The sequence below is a fragment of the Grammomys surdaster genome, unplaced genomic scaffold (genome assembly GCF_004785775.1).
Source record: "Grammomys surdaster isolate TR1022 unplaced genomic scaffold, NIH_TR_1.0 262, whole genome shotgun sequence".
Classification (NCBI taxonomy): Eukaryota; Metazoa; Chordata; class Mammalia; order Rodentia; family Muridae; genus Grammomys; species Grammomys surdaster.
The window spans coordinates 1,259,767-1,279,099 of NW_021604703.1; the positions used below are offsets into that span (position 1 = coordinate 1,259,767).

Below are 19,333 nucleotides of genomic sequence, written 5' to 3' on the forward strand. Positions count from 1 at the left end.
ATAGAGAGAGCAGAGGGAGAACAGCCAGAGATGGGGAATAGAGAGAGAGGAGGGAGAACAGCCAGAGATGGGGAATATTGAGAGCGTAGTGAGAATAGGGAGCTCTGAGAACAGTGAGGACAGCTGGGTTATAAACAGGATGAGTAGCGGGGCGGGGCTGAGGGGGTTAGGGTGGAGGAGGATGTGAGAAAGGCTAGGATGGGAGGCTGCATTTTGAAAACTTACCAGGTGCTTGTGATACTGAGAGAGCCCAGAAGCCGGCATGCCCCTGACATGCAACCTCTGGTGTGTGTCAGTGGAGAGCCCTAAGTCCCTTCTGCCAGTGGTGAGGATAATTACCCCTTTTGGCAGATAGGAATCAGTTTCATAAGTCCCCGAATGCTGGCTTTTATCTAAGCACCTGAAGTTCTGTAGTCCATCTTGAGCACATTTCTAGATACCTGGACTGTCTTTTGGAGTGTGGGGAACTGGAGTTTCTCTGGATCTGCCAGTTAGGACCACTGCCCTTCCCTCTTCTTCATCTGCCTCCTCAAGACTTTGTACATTGGCACAACTCAGCATCCCAGCTGCTAGGACACAGTTGTGTCCTGTCCAGCATTCAGCTTCAGCATAGCAAATGAACCAGGTGCATCACATAAGATTATCTACCCCCGACCCAGGGGTCCATGGTCAGGGTCTGGGCATTCCAGCTCCCTAGCACTTTGAACTTGCTGTCATCCTCCTGCCTTAGTGACCACAGCTTCACACACGTGACTTCCCTGTCACCCATTATGGAGATTATCTACTGTCACCCGCTCTGGCTAAGTCTGGCTCCATCAGTGAACACTGCTCTAGGAAGCCATCAAAACCCGCCGGTTCCTTCTACACCACTGTTCCTCACTCCTCCCCCTCCACCACCTCTCCTATCTTTCCTTTTCTTCCTCCTCTTCTCTCCCTCCATCTCCTCTTCTATCTTCCTCCTTCTCCTCCCCCTCTCTTTTCTCCTTTTCCAAAGGTGCTTTTTCTCATGCACTGGTTTTTTTCCCACTTTCATATGTATGCGTGGTGTGCATCCTTTCGCGTCTGTAGAAGTACATGCAGTATCCGTGTGTGCTCGTGCATGTGAAGGCCTGAGGTTGATGTCTGGAATCATCCTCTCTTCACCATCTTACTCATTTGGGGCAAGGTCTCTCGGTGGAATCGAGAGCTTGCTGATGTGGCTAATTTCATTAGCTATCTTGCTGTGGAGATCCCATCTCCATCTTCCAAGGCTGGAAGTCCTGGAAGAACAGCATACATACCTGACATTTATGTGGACTCTGGGGGTCTGGAACTGCACTTTGACTACTGAACCATCTCTCCAGCCCGTAGTGGTGTGTCTAAGAATGTTCTTTTTTTCTGTCTCTATAATTCATTAATATTCTCCTCCTCCTCCTCCTCCTCCTCCTCCTCCTCCTCCTCCTCCTCCTCCTCCTCCTCCTTCTCCTCCTCCTCCTCCTCCTTTTCCTCCTCTTCCTCCTCTTCTTCTCTTCCTCCCTCCCTCTCTCCCTTATTCTCTCCCCTTTAGGATTAAAGATCACCATATTAAGTGAGTGAGGACAGATTAAGGATAAATTATTAAGACTTTTCAAGCTGGGCGGTGGTGGCGCATGCCTTTAATCCCAGCACTTGGGAGGCAGAGGAAGGCAGATTTCTGAGTTCGAGGCCAGCCTGATCTACATAGTAAGTTCCAGGACAGCCAGGGCTGCACAGAGAAACCCTGTCTCAAAAAACAAACAAACAAACAAACAAAACAAAACAAAAAACACACAAAAAAGACTTTTCTCACCAGCCAACCTTTGCTGTGGATACATTTTGAGTGCATATTTATACAAAACAGTAGGTTTCATTATAACACTCTTACTTAACTCACTGATTTGGCTATAAGCTCCAGGGATTCTTCTGTCTCCACTTTCCCAACTCTGGAAGGACAAGTGCGAGCCACCATGCCTGGCTTTTTAAATGTATGCTAAGAATCTGAATGCAGCTCCTCATGCTTTGGAGCAAGCATGCAATTGCAGCATCTCTTCAGCCCCCGTGACACTAATTTCTTCCCATCTACAAACCACTCTCTTATAACCTACCAGAGCGAGAGGCTCTGTGTTATCTATGTAGCCTCAATACCTAATGAAGTGTCTGGCACATGCTAGGAAAAATGTTTTCTGAGTTCTAGGCAGCTAATAATTGTTACGTACTTCCTGTCAGTCACAGTGAGAGGCGGGGTTGAAGAACGCCAGGGAGCTAGGTGGGGCACAGCCTCCCAGGCCTGGGAACTTGACCACTTAGCCAGCTGTGAGCGTACAAAGGCTGTTCCCAACCAGCTGCTGTTACCTCCTTCCTCTCTGTCCTCTTGATTGTAGTAGAAAGATGGAGGTGTTGGTACAGGGCTACCATCCCTTGGGGACATAGGGCAGAATGGCTAGAAATGGATCAGAAAAGTCAGCTTTTATAGCAAGCTTTTCTCCCCTCCCTCTTCCTCCAGGCATGTGGTGAGCTTCTTCCTCATTGTCACCCAGCTCGGCTTCTGCTGTGTGTACATTGTGTTTCTGGCGGACAATTTAAAACAGGTACGCAGACAAGGTAGGGTGGGAGGTCACAGAAGGAAGCTTCTCTACCAGCTGTTTGCTTACCACTAGTTCATCTGAGTCATCAAAAAGTCATCATGGGAAGGGAAAGCCTGCTATCGGGGAGCTTAGCCTCCCTCACCCTCCATGTACCTACAGAATTCTGAGCCTCTCTGTGTGTGTGTGTGTGTGTGTGTGTGTGTGTGTGTGTGTGTGTGTGTGCGCGCTCGCGCTTGCGCGTGTGTGCATGTGTGAGTGTGTGTGATCATGCCATCTTATTATCTCCGGTGTTTTATTATAGCAATGGAGAACTGACTATAGTAACTGATTCAGTTTGAAGCAGTCTATCACTAAGAGAGATCATACCACAATCTGTATTCTATTGCTGAATATTTTCTGAATATTTTCACTGCTTCCTCTCCTCTTCCTCCTCTTCCTCCTCTCCTCTTCCTCCTCCTCCTCCTCCTCTTCTTCCTCCTCCTCCTCCTTCACCTTCTTGAGATAGGGTCCCTTGTATCTCTGGTTGGCCTCAAACTTATTATATAGCCAAAGATGACCTTGACTTCCTGACCCCTCTGCCCCAACCCACCAAGTGTTGGTATTTCAGATATGTGCCAACCATGCCTAATTTATGCAATGGTAGAAATCAAACCCAGAATTTCATACATGCCCAGCAAGCTCTCTACTAGCTAAGCCACATCCCTAGCCAAGGATATTATTATTTGTATTTTCTTCATCTTGTCGTTTTGGGTTTGTTTTGTTTTGTTGTTTGAGGCAGGGTTTTAAGTAGCCCAAACTGGCCTCAAACTCACTATGTAGCAGAGGACGATCTTGAACTTCAGATCTTCCTGCCTCTACCTCCCAAGTGCTGGAGTTACAGTGTGCCCTCAATCCAGATTCATTGTTTCTTGCTATTTCCCACTGTGACCAGTTGCAGGGACACATATCTCTGTGTAATCCCTTTTTTTCCTGAGTAAGTGTACTGAGACAAAGAGTGTAATTGAAAGACTCAGAGCACTCGTCTGAGGCTCTTCAGAAAGCAAGCTGCTCTCTGCAAACCCTGATTTATGGTCTGTTGCTCACGACCTGCATTTTTACCAGCTGTCTATTAAGGCAAGCATTGTCTTGTGGGGCTTATGAACTAAGCGGTAGGGTTTTAAAATACAGTGGGCAAAGTTCCATGGGATCTCTGGGAGGCAGCACAGGTGTTAAAAATGCACACTGTGGTCCAGAAGCATCATTGTAAAGCCCCCAGCGGAGTAGAAGGCTGCTTTGGGGAGCCATATGTGGGCTGGGCATGCTCAGGCAGCTTGCAGAGTGCAGTTGCCAAACCAGGGAAATGGACCACGTAAAAACTTCCAGGCATGAACATGTGGGATTGGCCCATGAGAGCAATTTTTCTAGTTATACAAGACAGTGGTGGCCACCAAGAGAAGGAGCCCTGACCACAGCACAGAGACCCTCTATGCAGGTCTGAGAGTGCCTGGCTAATTATCCGGGGATGTTTCATATTGTAGGGAGAAATCATTTAAAAACAAACAAACAAAAAGGCAACGGTGTGAGAGCAGGGAGGTAACTCAATTGTAGACTGGCATTCCTAAAACTCTGGGTTCAACTCCCAGCTCTATACAAACTGGGAAAGTAGAAGCAGGAGGATCATAAGTCCAAGGTCATCCTCAGCCACATAGTACGTTTGAGCCCAACCTTGGCTATGTGATACCTTGCCTCAAAAATACAAAAGCAAAAGTCAAGCTCTGTATGCCAAGCCCCAGGGTTCCATCCTGGCAGCACTCACATAAGTAGAGAAAAATCCCAAAGATAAAACTTATATTTATATATCCATGATATGTGTTAAGTCAAAATAAGGTTTTAAAGTAAGAATGGATATTGTGATTGCCATCTTACAAAAGAAAATGAATCTTCATCATGTGATTTGAGACACTGTATAGAAAATGCATGGATGAATATATTGGAGATGACACCATGCTTTGCCACCAGTACCAATGTCAGCAGCAGCTTTACACTTTCTTCTTACACAATTCTGGATTCTAATTGTTCTGCGGTGAATTCTACTGCCTGAACAACTGTATTGTTTACATTAGAGTTTCACTGATTTTTAACTTAGAGTGGACCATTCATTCACCCCTGAACTTATAGGGAAGGGACATATATACTGTGTGTTGTTTTAGCCTCATTTTTGTTGCTGCTGTGATAAAATACCTTGACAAAAAGAAACTTAAGAAAGAATGAGTGTATTTTAGCTTACAACTCAAAGTCACAGTCCATCATTATGGGGAAGTCAAGGTAGCAAGAACTCAAAGCAGTTAGTCATATCACCTTCACGGTGAAGAGTAGAGAAAACGAATGATGCATGATTACTACTTAGCTCACTTTCTCTGTGGTTACATATAGTCTAGGACCCAATTCTAGGGAATGGTGCTGCCCACAGTGGGCTGGGTCTTCCCACATCACTTAACAATCAAGACAAAGCCCCACAGACATGACCCAAGCCAATCTGATCTAGACAATTCTTCATTGAAACTCTTCCCAGGTAATTCTAGATTGTATCAAGTTGACAATTAAAACTTACCATCATTGGAGTCTTGTTTACAACATGTTTGGGGGTGTTAACAGCTTTCACTAAATAGGGGTCAAGGATGTCCAGTGTTCTGTAATTGTTCCAGTACACACAAAGAGGGGAAGGGAGAGGGAGAGGGAGAATCCTGAAATTCTAAATGCCAGTGCTAATCCAGCCAAACAAAGAATATCTGGAGCTGGAGAGATGCTCAGATGGTTGAGAGCACTTGTTGCTCCTGCAGAGAATCTAGGTTCTAGTCCCACTGCCCACATGACAGCTCACAGCTGTCTTTAATTCCAGTCCCTGGGGACTGACTTCTGATCTCAGCAGGCACCTGACATACACGTGGTACACAAACATACAAGTACACACATCATACACACAAAATGACAAAGTAAATAATCTAATATTTTTGTTTTTAAAAAGAGATAACAACTCTCTAGGCCAGTTACAATGCAATAACTGATGGAACTTAGGGGCTATGAGTGAAAGAAAGGGACTCTGGGAAATATTTAGGCAGAAAGTAAGTGTATTGGAAAGATCGAAGCTGACTTGTAAAATGGAAGAGAACACTAAAAGGTGGGTCTCAGAAAAGTCCAGAGCAGAGCAGTGTGTGTGTGTGTGTGTGTGTGTGTGTGTGTGTGTGTACTTCTGTGTGTAAACACTAGAGTGAGTGAGTAACCCCTTGGGACCTCACTGTCATGGTCACTTTCACCATTTTTAGTTGGTCTTTGTGTCACTTGGCTTGAATTTCCATCTGTCTTTCTGATCACAGAGCCTGACTCTGTGAATAGGCCAGACTATTCTGTAATCTTCAGTTTCCCCAAGGCTGCATTTAGTAGCAAAAAAGAATTCACTATGAATAATCAATCCAGAAGACTGGATGCTGGGGAGCCGAGGCAGCAGACCCTACTATCAATGCAGTTAGATGTCATTAAATTCGCTGTGTTGGTAGCCTCCTTTGAGGCAGTCTGGTGAAGAAGAATTAGAATAAGACATTTCATGGGCTGGAGAGATGACTTTTTCAGGCAAGCCTGACGACCTGAGTTAGAGCCCCAGGGCCCACATAGTGGAAGGAGAGATCCAACTCCTGTACTGACTTCCTCATGTGTGCCCCACAAGCACATATGCACACACAAACACATATATGTTTTTGTGTGTGCATATGTAATTTAAATGTCTTTAAAAACTAAAACCAAAAAGAAGTTCTCAAGTACCCCATACTTGCTCGAGCTCCCTGGACTCTTTGTAAGAGAGTCTGGTTCTGGGGAAAGCTCTGAGTCCACTATATGCCCAGATTTTTTTTCCTCCTCGTCTTTTCCCATTCCTTCTTCAGGTAGTAGAAGCTGTTAACAGCACAACCATCAGCTGTCATGAGAACGAGACGGTAGTTCTGACACCCACCATGGACTCTCGACTCTACATGCTCGCCTTCCTGCCCGTTCTGGGGCTTCTGGTATTCATCAGGAACCTCCGTGTCCTCACCATCTTCTCCCTGTTGGCCAACATCAGTATGCTGGTCAGCCTGGTCATCATTGCCCAGTACATTATCCAGGTTGGTGCACACCACCCACTGACTCCCCGGGAGACAGGACCCTTGTATCAATAATAGACACCAGGGGCCAAGCCCTAAGATGGGTATGTTCAGCCTTGGACCCATCTCTACGTAACATTCCCTCTTTGTACTGTTTCCCCTTTTGAGCTATCTCCCTCCTGCTGTGTCTCCAAATGATAGCTTTTAATACTAAATTCAGCTCTTAAAAAAGCTGTGTTTGTGGAGTCAGGGAGTCAACTCCATCAGTACACTATTTGCCGGTACCAGTGCTGTGGTACATACTTGCAATTCCAGCACTGGGGTGGCGAAGTTGAAGTGAGCAGAGCAGAGACAGGAGGATCCCTGCCAGTCTAGCCAAATTGATGGGATCCAGTTGAGTGAGAGATCCTAACTCAAAAGATAAAGCAGAGAGGGACCAATAAAGACGCTAGAATCGACCTCTGGCCTCTACACGCACCCAGACATGTACACTTACACCTGTACACACATATACACGCACACATGTGCACATGTGCACAAGGACTTCTAACACTCATGCCCACTATCCACTCATAAAGTGTTCTTGGGTGCTAGGTGGCACGAGCCTGTGCCACCACTGTGTATATGTGATATATATATAATGTTCTTTTAGAGACTTCTGATAAACCTGCTCCTTCCTGAGAAACTGATCCTCGGTGCTTTGACAATGCCTGCATGTTCCTGCCCTCTGGCTCTTTGGTACTGTGTGATATTCAAGTCAATGGTTATCAGTTTTACTTCATTCTAAAGACTTGCTGAACTTTTTGGCATTTCCATTTTCTCAAATCCAATTCTCCTTTCAGAGTCCTTCCTGCTCAGAGGAGCTCAAGTGTGCCCACAGAGTGAGAATCTTATATATATTTTTCTCCCCTGTAGGGAATTCCAGACCCCAGCCAGTTGCCACTGGTAGCAAGCTGGAAGACCTACCCGCTCTTCTTTGGAACAGCCATCTTTTCATTCGAAAGCATCGGCGTGGTAAGGTTTGAATGAAGGTGACCTTTCCCAGGACCTGTCAACTGGCCTCTGGGAAACAGCTATGTGCTCTTGGCCATTGGGTTGGGCCTGCAGGGGTCACACATGGGATAAAAGCAACCTCTGCTCTCATTTGGATGACTTGTCACCAGCAAACAAAAAGTTACAGCAGAGGCAATCAAGAGGTTATTTTGTCTCAGTACGTCTATTTAATGTATATCTCCCCAGCAATATGAGGTTCCTAACATTTGTAAAATCAAGACTGGTGATTGTACATAATTCAAGTGAAAAGACTTCATAAAAGATATAGGTGAGAGTTTGGGGAGGGTTGGTTTTGGTTGTATTGTGGTGGCTTGTTTGTTTGGAGGAAGGGGTTGGTTTTTTGTTTGTTTGTTTGTTTGTTTGTTTTTTGAAACAGAGTTTCTCCGTGTAGTCTTGGCTGTCATGGAATTCACTATGTACACCAGGCTAGCCCAGAACCCAGGGATCTGCCTGCCCCTGCCTCTCTCTCCCAACTACTGGGACTAAAGGTGTATGCTACCACTGACTGGCAAGATACAGGTGATTTAAACAAACAGACAAAAAAAGCTGTACATTTATTAATTTTTAATACTGTGTGTGCACATGCTCGTGTGCGTGTGTGTGTGTGTTTGTGTGTGTGTGTGTGTGTGTGTGCACTCGCGCACATGTGAAGGTGTGCCTGTAGACGTCAGTTCTCTCCTTTGCCTTCTTGAGGTTGTCTCTTTGGCTGTTTGACTGCTCTTAGGCCCTCAGACTAGCTGGCCATGAGCTTTCCGTCAATTCTCTTGACTCTGTCTCTCACCTCACCTTAGGAGTGCCAGGATTACAAATGTGTGTCACCACATCCAGCTTGTGTGGGCAACTGCTTGCCCCGCTGAGCCATCTAGGTGACCTTTCTTTTACACTGTTTAGTTGGCATTTGAATGTCTTCTTTGGTAAAGATATTCAGATCTTGTGGGGTGTGTGTGTGTGTGTGTGTGTGTGTGTGTGTGTGTGTGTGTGGTGTGTGTGTGTGTGATTGTTTTGATATGATTCCCTGACTAGCTTTGTAGTTATGGTAATCATCTTGCCTCTACCTCCCCAAACTGGGTGTGTGCCATCATGCCCAGCCTGAACAAATTTTTCATTAGTACTTCTTTATCTGAGTTTGCAAACTTCTAGCCAATCTTCTTTTAATTATCCTCTGGGCAAAAAGCCTGGCTTTTGTCTTCCTATGCTTCTTGTGACTTCCATGTGTTTGTCAATGGCTTAAACACACACACACGCACACACATGCACAGGCACACACATGCACACGCACACCCCACAATGGTGGAGGGATGAAATAAGCATCAGCTGTTTCCTCCAGGACAGGTTTGGTGGGTGCACAACCTGCACAGCCTCATAGAGCCAATCTTTAAAAGCATTACACTTCCACCTTCTGCCTACGCCATCTCTAAATTCTTAATTTTTGCACACGGGCACTACATCCTGACTTTGCACAAGGCACCATAAGTTGTGAAGTCAATCCCAAATCCCACTCACTCTTGAGATACCCCAGGATCTCTGGTTGGCTCTCAGCTACTTCGGATATCTGCAGAATCTCTGTGTCACCAGCACACGAGACTGTGGCTCTGCGGCTGGAACTTGCCTTTGGGGATGTGGCCTGGCAGAGACAGAGAAACAGGAAAATAGAGCTCCTGTCACCCTCTCTCCTTCAAGGATTCCTCTTCACATCCCCTGCTTAAAAAAAAAAAAAAATGTTCCATGGACCAGTTTCCATCACTGAGTCATTCCAGAATTTGGGCTCCCTTGATTTTATACTCAGAGAGGCAGGAAGAAAAACATCCTGACACTCAACATTATGACGTTTATCCCCATGGGGGCAGGGAAGAAACTTCACCTTGTACAAAAATCAACCCAAGACCCAGCAAAGGTGGCTTGCTTCCAAGCCTGATGACCTAAATTCAATCCCTGGGACCCACATGGCAGAAAAAAGAAAACCAACTCCCACTAGTTTGTCCTTTGACCTCTGCACACACATTTAAAAAAATTTAATTTTGAGAATCTTTTTTTTAAAAAATCAACTCAAATGTATCAAAGACATTAATGGAAGACTCAAAACTCTAAAACTTCCAAAAGAGAATGTTGGGGAGCAGGGAATAGTCAAACACAGTGGAGGGGTCCAGGAAATGATTCCCTGGATAGGACTACAAAGGCACAGAGGACAAAAGTAAACCAACAAATGGGGTTACATCTAACTAAAGAACATCTGGACAGTGAAGGAAAAGCATAGGAGAAATGGCCTTCAGAACAGGAGACACAGGATCACCTGACAGGGCTGAGACCACGGTGGATAAGGAACCCAACAAACAACAGCAAAGTAATCCAGCTGCAAAATGGGTGAAGGACTCCAGTGGAGACTTCTTTGAGAAGATCTACAAACAGCCGACAAATGCATGAAAATAGATGGTTCTGCAGTTAGGAGCACTGGCTGCTCTTGTGGAGAACCAAGGTTATCAGGTTAACTCCAGCTTCAGGAGATCTATCGCCCTCTTCTGGCCTCTATGGGCACTGCAATGTATGTCAGAATCTCCTTAAAATACATGTATTTATTTTTAGTCTGTGTGGATCAGCGTTTTGCCTGTGTGTATATGTGTACACTACATGTATGTCTGGTGCCTGAAGAAGCCAGAAGAGCGTGCTTAATCACCTGGAGCTGGAGTTACAATGGTTGTGGGCTGCCTGATGTGAGTGGTGGGAACTGAATCAGGGTCCTCTACAAGAGCAGCCATCAGGACTCTTAACTGCTGAGCCATCTCTCCAGCTCCAGAATTTCCTTATTTTTTAAAGGTTGCATAATATTCCGTTTCATGGCTGTACCACATTTTGTTTACCCATTTTATGATGAGGGACGTTTGTCTGCCTCCCACCTTTTGATCATGAATGATATTGACATGAACAAGAACATACAAATGTCTTTTCAAGTCCCTTCTTTTGATTCATTTGGGCACATTCCAGAGGCAGCAAGGCTTTCTCTTCTTTATGCCCCTGGTTGTTACTGTTATTGTTGTTGCTGTTGTTATCCTCCTCCTTATAGTGGGATGCTCCTGCAGGTCCTGCCTCTGGAAAACAAGATGAAGGATGCCCGCCGCTTCCCAACCATTCTGTCTTTGGGGATGTCCATCATCACCACCCTGTACATTGCCATTGGGGCTCTGGGCTACCTGCGGTTTGGAGATGACATCAAAGCCAGCATCACTCTTAACCTGCCCAACTGCTGGTACCTTCATGGCTCTTGGGTGGTAGGGATTGAGAGATGTGTAGAACTGTATAGCTCTCTTCCTCTCCCTGTCAGAGCAAGGAGACCAGGTATAGAGACCCTCCTACTGGGAGGGGTGGAGCCACCATTGGTCCATTGGACTACAGAGATCCCATCAAGAGCTGCTTCCAGGCTGAGTCAGGTCTAGGTATCTCAGTGCAAAGGGGACATAACTAAAAGGAAAGGATAGAAACAAGAATCCTTGGTCACCTAGGGGAGAGCACAGGAGTTCTGGAGAAGGAAAAAGGGCTTCTATCTGTGGGTTGAACACTTTGGTTCCCCTTCCCAGGCTCTGCTGCTGCTGGGGTCCCCCAAGCCAAGGGAGCTAGCATTGGAAACGTGAAACAGGGCTGTGAGATGGTTCAGTGGGTAAGAGAATTTGACACACAAGTGTGAGTACCTTTAGTCTGATCCCCCACACAAAGCCAGGTATGTGCCTGCAATCCTAACACTAACACTGGGAAGGTAGAGACAGGAGTACCCCTGAGGTTCAGTGCCCAGCCAGTCAGGCTGAATTAGTGAGTTCCAGTTCAGTGAGAGGCCTTGTCTCAGAGTAACTGAGTACTGACACCAACCACTGTCCTCTACATGCATGTGGAATACACATGAACATGCTCACATACAACATACACACATATGCATGCATGCAACACATGTATGCACACATGCACACGAACATACATGTGCAACACATGCACGCACATATACACACATGCACACATGCACATACACATGCATCACATGCATAGATACACATACACATGCATACACACATGCACAAAACATGTGCACACATGCATATGCACACATACATGTGCATATGCACATATACATGCATCACACACATAGACACACTCACATGCATGCACATGCCACATGCATACAACACACATGTCTGCACATGCACTCACATACACACAAGCATGTACACACACACACAAGTTCAGCTCACTTGAAACCTCACCCTTCATCTGGGCCCTCAGCTTCAAGCCCACTCATGACCCTGTTCCTCCTTTCATCCCCTCACACAACTCCACTGGTAATGTCTTTTCCTCTCCATTATCAGGGACTCCACAGTCCTCTCAACTAAGGGGAACATGTGTTGAGGGCTCCTGATGTAGAACTTAAGGGGCACAGACAATTTCTATGAACCCTAGTCACATAGGACTTTAGACCCCCACTTAGGACCCTGGACTCTTACCAGGCAAGGGTTCCTGGGAGAAGTATGTAGCCTCTGCACCACTGCTCTGAGAAGCACCAGCGTGCTCTGTGAAGACACACACACACACAGGTGTGTGCCTGTGTGTATGCGTGCGTGTGTACCTACCACATGTGCACATGCTCACAACTGCTTGCTTCTTACCTACACAGCCCTTCCCTCTGCCGCCATTGAATCCCTGATGCTTCTTTCTCCCCCACATTGGTGAGACTCCTCTGCACTCAGAGAAGGCCCCACACCCTTATTTTCAGATAAAGAAACAAAGACCCAAGAGACTGTCCCAAATTCAGAGGCTGCTGTCTCCAGGAGGCCAGGCATGGAAGTGTTGGGCCACTGAGAACATGTCTGTGTGTCTTGCAGGCTGTACCAGTCAGTCAAGCTCCTGTATGTCGTCGGCATCCTGTGTACTTATGCCCTGCAGTTCTACGTCCCTGCGGAAATCATCATCCCCCTTGCTGTCTCCCAGGTGTCAAAGCGCTGGGCACTGCCCGTGGACCTGTCCATCCGGCTCGCCATGGTCTGCCTCACATGTGAGTAGAGCAGAGGCCAGGAGTCTCCGGACCATTTCTGGCAGAGACAGGAGAGAGAGACAGAGAGGCAGAGAGACAGTCAGAGACAGACAGAGACAGAGATAGAGACAGAGACAGTGTGTGTCTTCATGTGTGTCTGTGTGTGTGTGTTTGTGTGTGTGTGTGTCTGTGTGTGTCTGTGTCTGTGTTCACTCATATGTGTGCATCTATGTAGAGGCCAGAGGACAACTTAGGTGACATTCTTCAGGCACCACCACCTTCTTTCTTTTTAATCTGGTTCCTCATTGGCCTGAAACTCAGAGGTTAGGCTAGGCTACCTCCAGAGATCAGCCTGTCTCTGCCTCCCCAATGCTGGGGGTTACAAGTGTCCCCCACCATTCCTAGTTCTTTCTAAGTTCTAGGGATCAAACTCAGGTCATTCATTGTGCTTGCAAGGTAGATACTTGGCTAACTGAGCCATCTCCCAATCTCTGCTTAGACCATTCTTACACGTTCCCTGATTAGAAAGGTGTACTGATGCCCAGCCCAAGGACAGATTCATTGATATCCAGTATATAAAATAATAATCATATATACAGAGTGTGTGGGGGACACTGTGGTAAACTCGTCCTAGGCTGTATTCCTTAGTATTTTACTCAGCCCTCATGAGAATGCTCAGGAAGCAGGACACTGCCAAATAACTGATCAGTGAGTACTGGGAGCTGGGGGCGTCAGTAAGTTGATAGAGCATTTCCTGGCATGCATGAAGCCCTTGTTTCAATCCGTGGTTCCTCAGAGCTAGAGTATGGTGGTGCACTCTTGTAATCCCAACACACAGGAGGACAAGAAGTTCAGGGTCATTCTTGGCTACAGAGCAAGTTTGAAGCCAGCCTGAGCTAATGAGGCACTATCTCAATAGCAGCAGCAGTGGTAGTAACAAAGGGCCAGTGAGATGGCTCAGTTCATAAGGACACTTGCTGCCAAGACTTACAACCCAAGTTCAATCCCCAGAACCTGCCTGGTAGGAGAGTGTCAGCTCCTAAATGTCGTCCTCAGACTTCTACATATGTGCTGAGACACATACTCCATACAAATATGCTCAATAAATAAATGTAATTAAACTTAAAAATAATGATAATGAAGAAAAATAAGCAGGACCCATTCCTGCAGGATAATTCGAACCCAAGCCACCAAAGACCGGAGCCAGCACCTTTCACGTCCAAGGCTGACACTGAAGGTGGGGAAGCCAGGGAAAATGTTCAGGCAACAGGTGCTGTCTGTCCCTCATGATTTTGTATATATTTAGTCCAACATTATAAACAAGCCCCCCTGCACCCCTCCCCAGTGTTTAACCCTAATTAATTTCTACCTGTTATTTCGACATGAAGGTAAAGAGAGAACCTGTTGAAAAGATGGACCAGGCCGAGGGAGGGGGGGTTGTGTGCAGGAGACAGTGGGAAGAACACAGTCAACATACAGTATACACCCACAGGAAATTGTCAAAGGTTGAAAAATGAAAATACAAACAAAAGTCATTTGATGGAGAGAGGGTTCAGAACGTGCATACATGTATGAAATAATAATAGCAAAAGATCATGCAAAGCTATTGATATTTAAACAATGGTTAAGTACCCTGTTTTGCTGACTACATGGGGCACTCTGGAAGCATGGCCTCTCTAATCCCCAGCTCCAAGGCCGGCTGCAAGGATGCTAGCCCTTGTCGCTGGAATTAAGGAACCATCTGAAACTCCCATTCCCTCTGGGTTTAGGGGATGGTGGATTCTGCTGGGACTCCATGCATATGAGGCAAGCCAGCTTCCTTTATTACCTGGCTATATAGAGCTATCCCTTTGACTCTCCTGGCTGTATCTCACAAATGAACACTGTTTTTTCTTAATAACCTCTCCATCGCCAGAACCTCAAGCACTGAACCTAAGTGGGTAGAGAACCCCCCAACAACAACACAACAATATGAACACATAGTGTTTTGGGGAACCCCCCTCCCAGATGACCACAGTTTATAGCCAATTGAAAGTCTTTATTCCAGCCAACTGGGACTATACTCAGGTATTTGGGGATTCAAGTGTAGCCTGGAACATTTAGAGCAAGCGGCTTTAAAGGCAAAACCTACATCCTGGTGTCTCGATCAGCAGCTGAAGTGTGTGTTGGGGGTGGGGGGAGAGCAGGGGTTTGCACAAACAAGCAGTATAACAGAAGCTAAGAGAGATCAGCTGGGGTATCTTGGCCTCCAGTTCCTAGAATAGAGTTGAGTGATTTTTCATGGGATTTACCATCAAAGAGATCAAATTCGAGTTAAACCTGAAATGGCCTCAGCAAAAATACAAGATGGAGGAAATCTCTGCACCGCCTTGCGCTGTCACAGCAGATCTAAACAGGAACAAGCAACACCAACCACTAATGAGTGCTCCTGGAGGGCGCTGGTGTGCTGGGAGCTCTCTGCTTTTCCTTTTCTTTCTTTTTACTTTTTTACATTTGTTTGTCTGTCTGTTTATTGTTCTTATGTGCATGTTGACACACGTGTATAGGTCAGAAGACAACTTTCCCGAGTTGGTTCTCTTCTTTTACCATGTGTGTCTGGGGATCAAAGTCAAGTCAACAGACTGAGCAGCAAGTGCCTTTATCCACTGAGCCATCTCCCATTCGTTTCTTACTGTTGTTGTTTTGTTTTGTTTTGTTTTTACGGGGTTTCAGTATGTATCCCCGGCTAGCCCAGAACTTACTATGTAGACCAGGCTGGCAGATTGGAATTCACAGCTTGATCTGCCTCTGCCTCCCAAGTGCTAGGACTAAAGGCATGGCACACCATGCCTTTATTTATTTATTTATTTATTTATTTATTCATTTATTCATTCATTTCCTTTGTATACAGTCTCATATAGCACAGGTTAGCCTCAAACTAAACTACGTAGTCAAAGAAAACCTTGAGCTCCAGATCCTCCAGGTTTCACCTCCAAGACGCTGGGGTTACAGATGTGTGTCGCCATGCCCAGTGTTCATGGTGCCAGGGATGGAATCAGGGCTTCACACATCCTGGGCAGGCATTCTACCAACTGATCTACATCCCAGCCCTCAATCTTTATTTGCAAAGCTGAATTTCTGAGGGAGGTTTTGTTTCTCTTAAAGATGACTTCAATAACAGCCTTTTAAAAAGAGATTTATTTATTGTCTTATTTATATGAGTATGTTGCAGGTGTCTTCAGACACATACTAGAAGAGCGCCTTGAATCACATTACAGATGGTTGTGAGCCACCATGTGGTGGCTGGGAATTGAACTCAGGACCTCTGGTAGAGCAGTCAGTGCTCTTAAACACTGAGCCATCTCTCCAGCCCTCAATAAAAGCCTTTAAAGCAAACCTGGGATTCTCCATCTGTCTTCTTTCATCTCCCACAGGCACGCTGGCCATCCTCATCCCCCGCCTGGATCTGGTCCTCTCCCTGGTGGGCTCTGTGAGCAGCAGCGCCCTGGCCCTCATCATCCCGCCCCTGCTGGAGGTGACCACCTACTATGGAGAGGGCATGAGCCCCATGACCATCATCAAGGACGCCCTCATCAGCATCCTGGGCTTCGTGGGCTTCGTGGTGGGGACCTACCAGGCCCTGGATGAGCTGATCAAATCCGGGAACTCTCTCCCCCTGTCCAACTCCACCATGTTTATTCAGTGACAAAGCCTCTCCTCGCCCACGGTGACTTACGTTGTCTATGTATCTTTTCATTTCGCCTTTTCTCTGGTCCAAGGCACGAAAAATAGGTGTGGCATATCCCCAACCACCGTGTGTGTGCGCGCACAAAGGAGATGGGAGCCATCTACAGCACATACGAGGTGTAGATAGATGGTCATTAAAAACAAAAAATGCCGGTCGTTCTCTAGTTTTACACACTGTGGAAACCGCCATCTTGTTTTTGTCATTTATCTGCTAATTTCATACCTTGAGTGGAGTCATGCAAAAAATAGCCACTAGGGGGAAGCAAGCGCCAGCTTTTGGCAGAAGATGGTCTCTGCTTGCTCAAGCTTCGGTCATTTCCTTTTCCTGACCATGATGGGGAACTTTGTGCTCTCGTCAGCATCAAGATGGAGGGGGCCAGGGCCAGTCACAATACTCAGGTAAAATGTCACCGTCTATGTTACAGATAAGTGTGTTGAACTTTCGACGTTTTAGCCCAACTCAGAAATCCAGCAGTGAACAAGAAAAAAGTAGGGTCCAGCCTATGAGCCAGGGGCAGCAGACAGAGACATCATTTGAGTAGTTTTTGTTTTTTGTTTTGTTTTTTTTTTTTTTTACTTCTGAATTCTTGTAATAAACATCCTCTGTTACCTATTGGGCACCAAACATAATACAAAGTTCTTATATAATAGTTTGGGTAAAGCTGTTATTAAAAAAACAAGTGCTAATATAACATTGCAGCTCTGTGTATCGAACAGTGGTGGAGTCTACGGGTCACCTCTTGAGTCTTGACCTTGTAACTTGCCATGGTCAACAGTAAAAGTGTTACAAATGGAAATTTGATGATAGCTTCTACCCTGAGACTGCCTTCTCTTTCTGCTTTGTGGAGCTGATTTTTCTTTAAAGTGTGTGTGTGTGTGTGTGTGTGTGTGTGTGTGTGTGTACGCGTGCACGTGCACATGCGCGTGGGTATGCCACATATGTGTGACAGCTCTGGAAGCCAGAAGAGAATGTTAGATCCCCTGGAGCTGGAGTTACAGGCAGGTGTAAAATTCCTAAGTCCTCAGCAAGCACTATTATCCACAGGGGGATCTCTCCAGGCTCCCTTTCTGCCTTAGGGATCTGAGAACATGAAGTGAAACGGAACACAACATCGTGCCCAGTCTCCTGGAGGACAGGGGACCATATGGAATAGAAATGACTCATCCTTATTGAATGCCACACCAAGATCAACCAGCCTGTTTCTAGACACGTGTGCGAAGCCATTTGAACAACGTCTACAGTAAAGTTGACCAGATCATAAGAAGTGTGTACACGAGAGCTTTGAATGTAGCTCAACGACAGGGCATGTGCTTGAGCTACCTGAGACTCTGGGTCTCATCCCAGCACCGTGTGTGTGTGTGTGTGTGTGTGTGTGTGTGTGTTCCAAGAAGTTGGAGCCAAAATGAGAACTGTGAGCTGGTGCGGATGAGCCACAGAGTGGGAACAGAATATGCACGTGGTGTCCATCCCTTTGGGGTGCGGTTTCATACACCATAGGTTCTGGTGACGGGTGGAGAAAGACTCTCTCAGGCACTGTCGGTTACTTATCTCATTGCTGTGACAAAACGCCTGACAGAGGCGACTTGAAGCGAGAAAGCTGTGTCTTGGCTCACAGTTTGAGGCTCCAGTCTATGCTGCCGGAGAAAGGCACCGAGGCAGCCTATCACGTGACAGACACAGTCAAGAAGCAGAATCGCCAACAGGCTCAGTTCTCTGTTTTCATTTAGTTCAGGACCCCAACACACTAGAATGGTGCCGCCCACATCAATTACCTTCTAGAAGCTCCCTCACAGGCCTGAACACAGGCTTGTCTCCTGGGCGGTTCTAGATTCTGTTTAGTTGACAGTTAATTGTGCCACTGGGAAAGAGGTCAGCTTAGCAAGTGACACCTACCTGATAGAACCAGCTCCTGTGTGTCCCCCATTCTTCCATATGTGCGTGACATTCAGAATATGTAAAGGGGAGATGTGTGGGGACCATTTGGGATCTTCCCAATTCCCAAGGCCTGGTCCGCTTCTTCTGTGTCTTACATTCTACACATTGAACTTCCATAAGGCATTTCCACATTCCCAGTCAGACAGGGGCAGGGGTGGCCGTCCACATGGAACCCCAAACCCCTCAGAGTTTCTGCTAGGAGATGGGACTCCAAGCAGTGGTCAGCAGTCCACCTTTCCAAAGATGGGCCACCAGTCCCATGCTTGACTCTGTTTTCATCGACAGACCTAAAGGAGCCCCAGAAACAACATGGTCTTCCTCCCCCTGTTCGCACTTGGGGCACAGACAAGCCTCTGTTGTATAAGATAATCAAGTAAATCTTGTTCTTTTAAGATTTGTGCTCGCGTGCACGTGCGTGTGCGTGTGCGTGATGTGTGTGATGTGTGTGCTATGTGCATGGCCATGAGAGAGTCTCGGATCTCCTGGAGCTGGAGCTACAGGTGGCTATGTGTGAACTCAGATTCTCTGTAAGAGCACCAAGCAATCTTAATCATGGAGCCACCTCTCTAGCCCCTAATCTTATTGCTGAGATCTTCTGAGTGCATAAAATTCGAACCTCTGATGTAAGGGACAGATGCAAACTAGGGCTCATTAGCAATTACATGCATGTATACCTTCCTTCCCCCATCTCCACTAAAGTCTTCCTCCTCCTCTTCCCCTTCCTCCTCCGAGGCAGGGCTTCCTTGGTGTATAGCTGAGGCTGTCCTTGTGTGTAGAGATGGCTATCCCATCTCCTCTCTTTGATTTTTTTTTTTTTTTGGTCTTTCTGTTGAATCAAGGAGTACAGAAAATCACCTTAAGGACACACCCACGGGTGAGCTGTGCTTCCAGAGAGGGTTGGCTGAGAAGCAAAGAC

The 19,333-nt window shown here is 46.3% G+C and overlaps 1 protein-coding gene across 4 annotated transcripts in view; it reads left to right on the plus strand.

Annotated features, from left to right (window-relative positions):
* Slc36a2 (solute carrier family 36 member 2) overlaps positions 1-17,743 on the plus strand; it is a 25,823-nt gene extending 8,080 nt beyond the window's left edge. The window contains exons 3-9 of one of the 4 annotated variants that reach the window (XR_003712431.1): positions 2,501-2,585; positions 6,497-6,715; positions 7,610-7,708; positions 10,822-10,988; positions 12,607-12,776; positions 16,169-16,880; positions 17,527-17,743. Coding sequence is in view for 2 of the 4 variants with exons in the window: in XM_028775973.1 (XP_028631806.1) it covers positions 2,501-2,585; positions 6,497-6,715; positions 7,610-7,708; positions 10,822-10,988; positions 12,607-12,776; positions 16,169-16,440 (1,012 nt within the window). In the remaining 2 variants the exon portion in view is untranslated. Of the gene's footprint in view, positions 1-2,500; positions 2,586-6,496; positions 6,716-7,609; positions 7,709-10,821; positions 10,989-12,606; positions 12,777-16,168; positions 16,881-17,526 lie in introns of those variants that run through there. The other 3 variants (XR_003712432.1, XM_028775973.1, XM_028775972.1) reach the window with 3 other exon arrangements.
* The last annotated feature ends 1,590 nt before the right edge of the window (positions 17,744-19,333 follow it).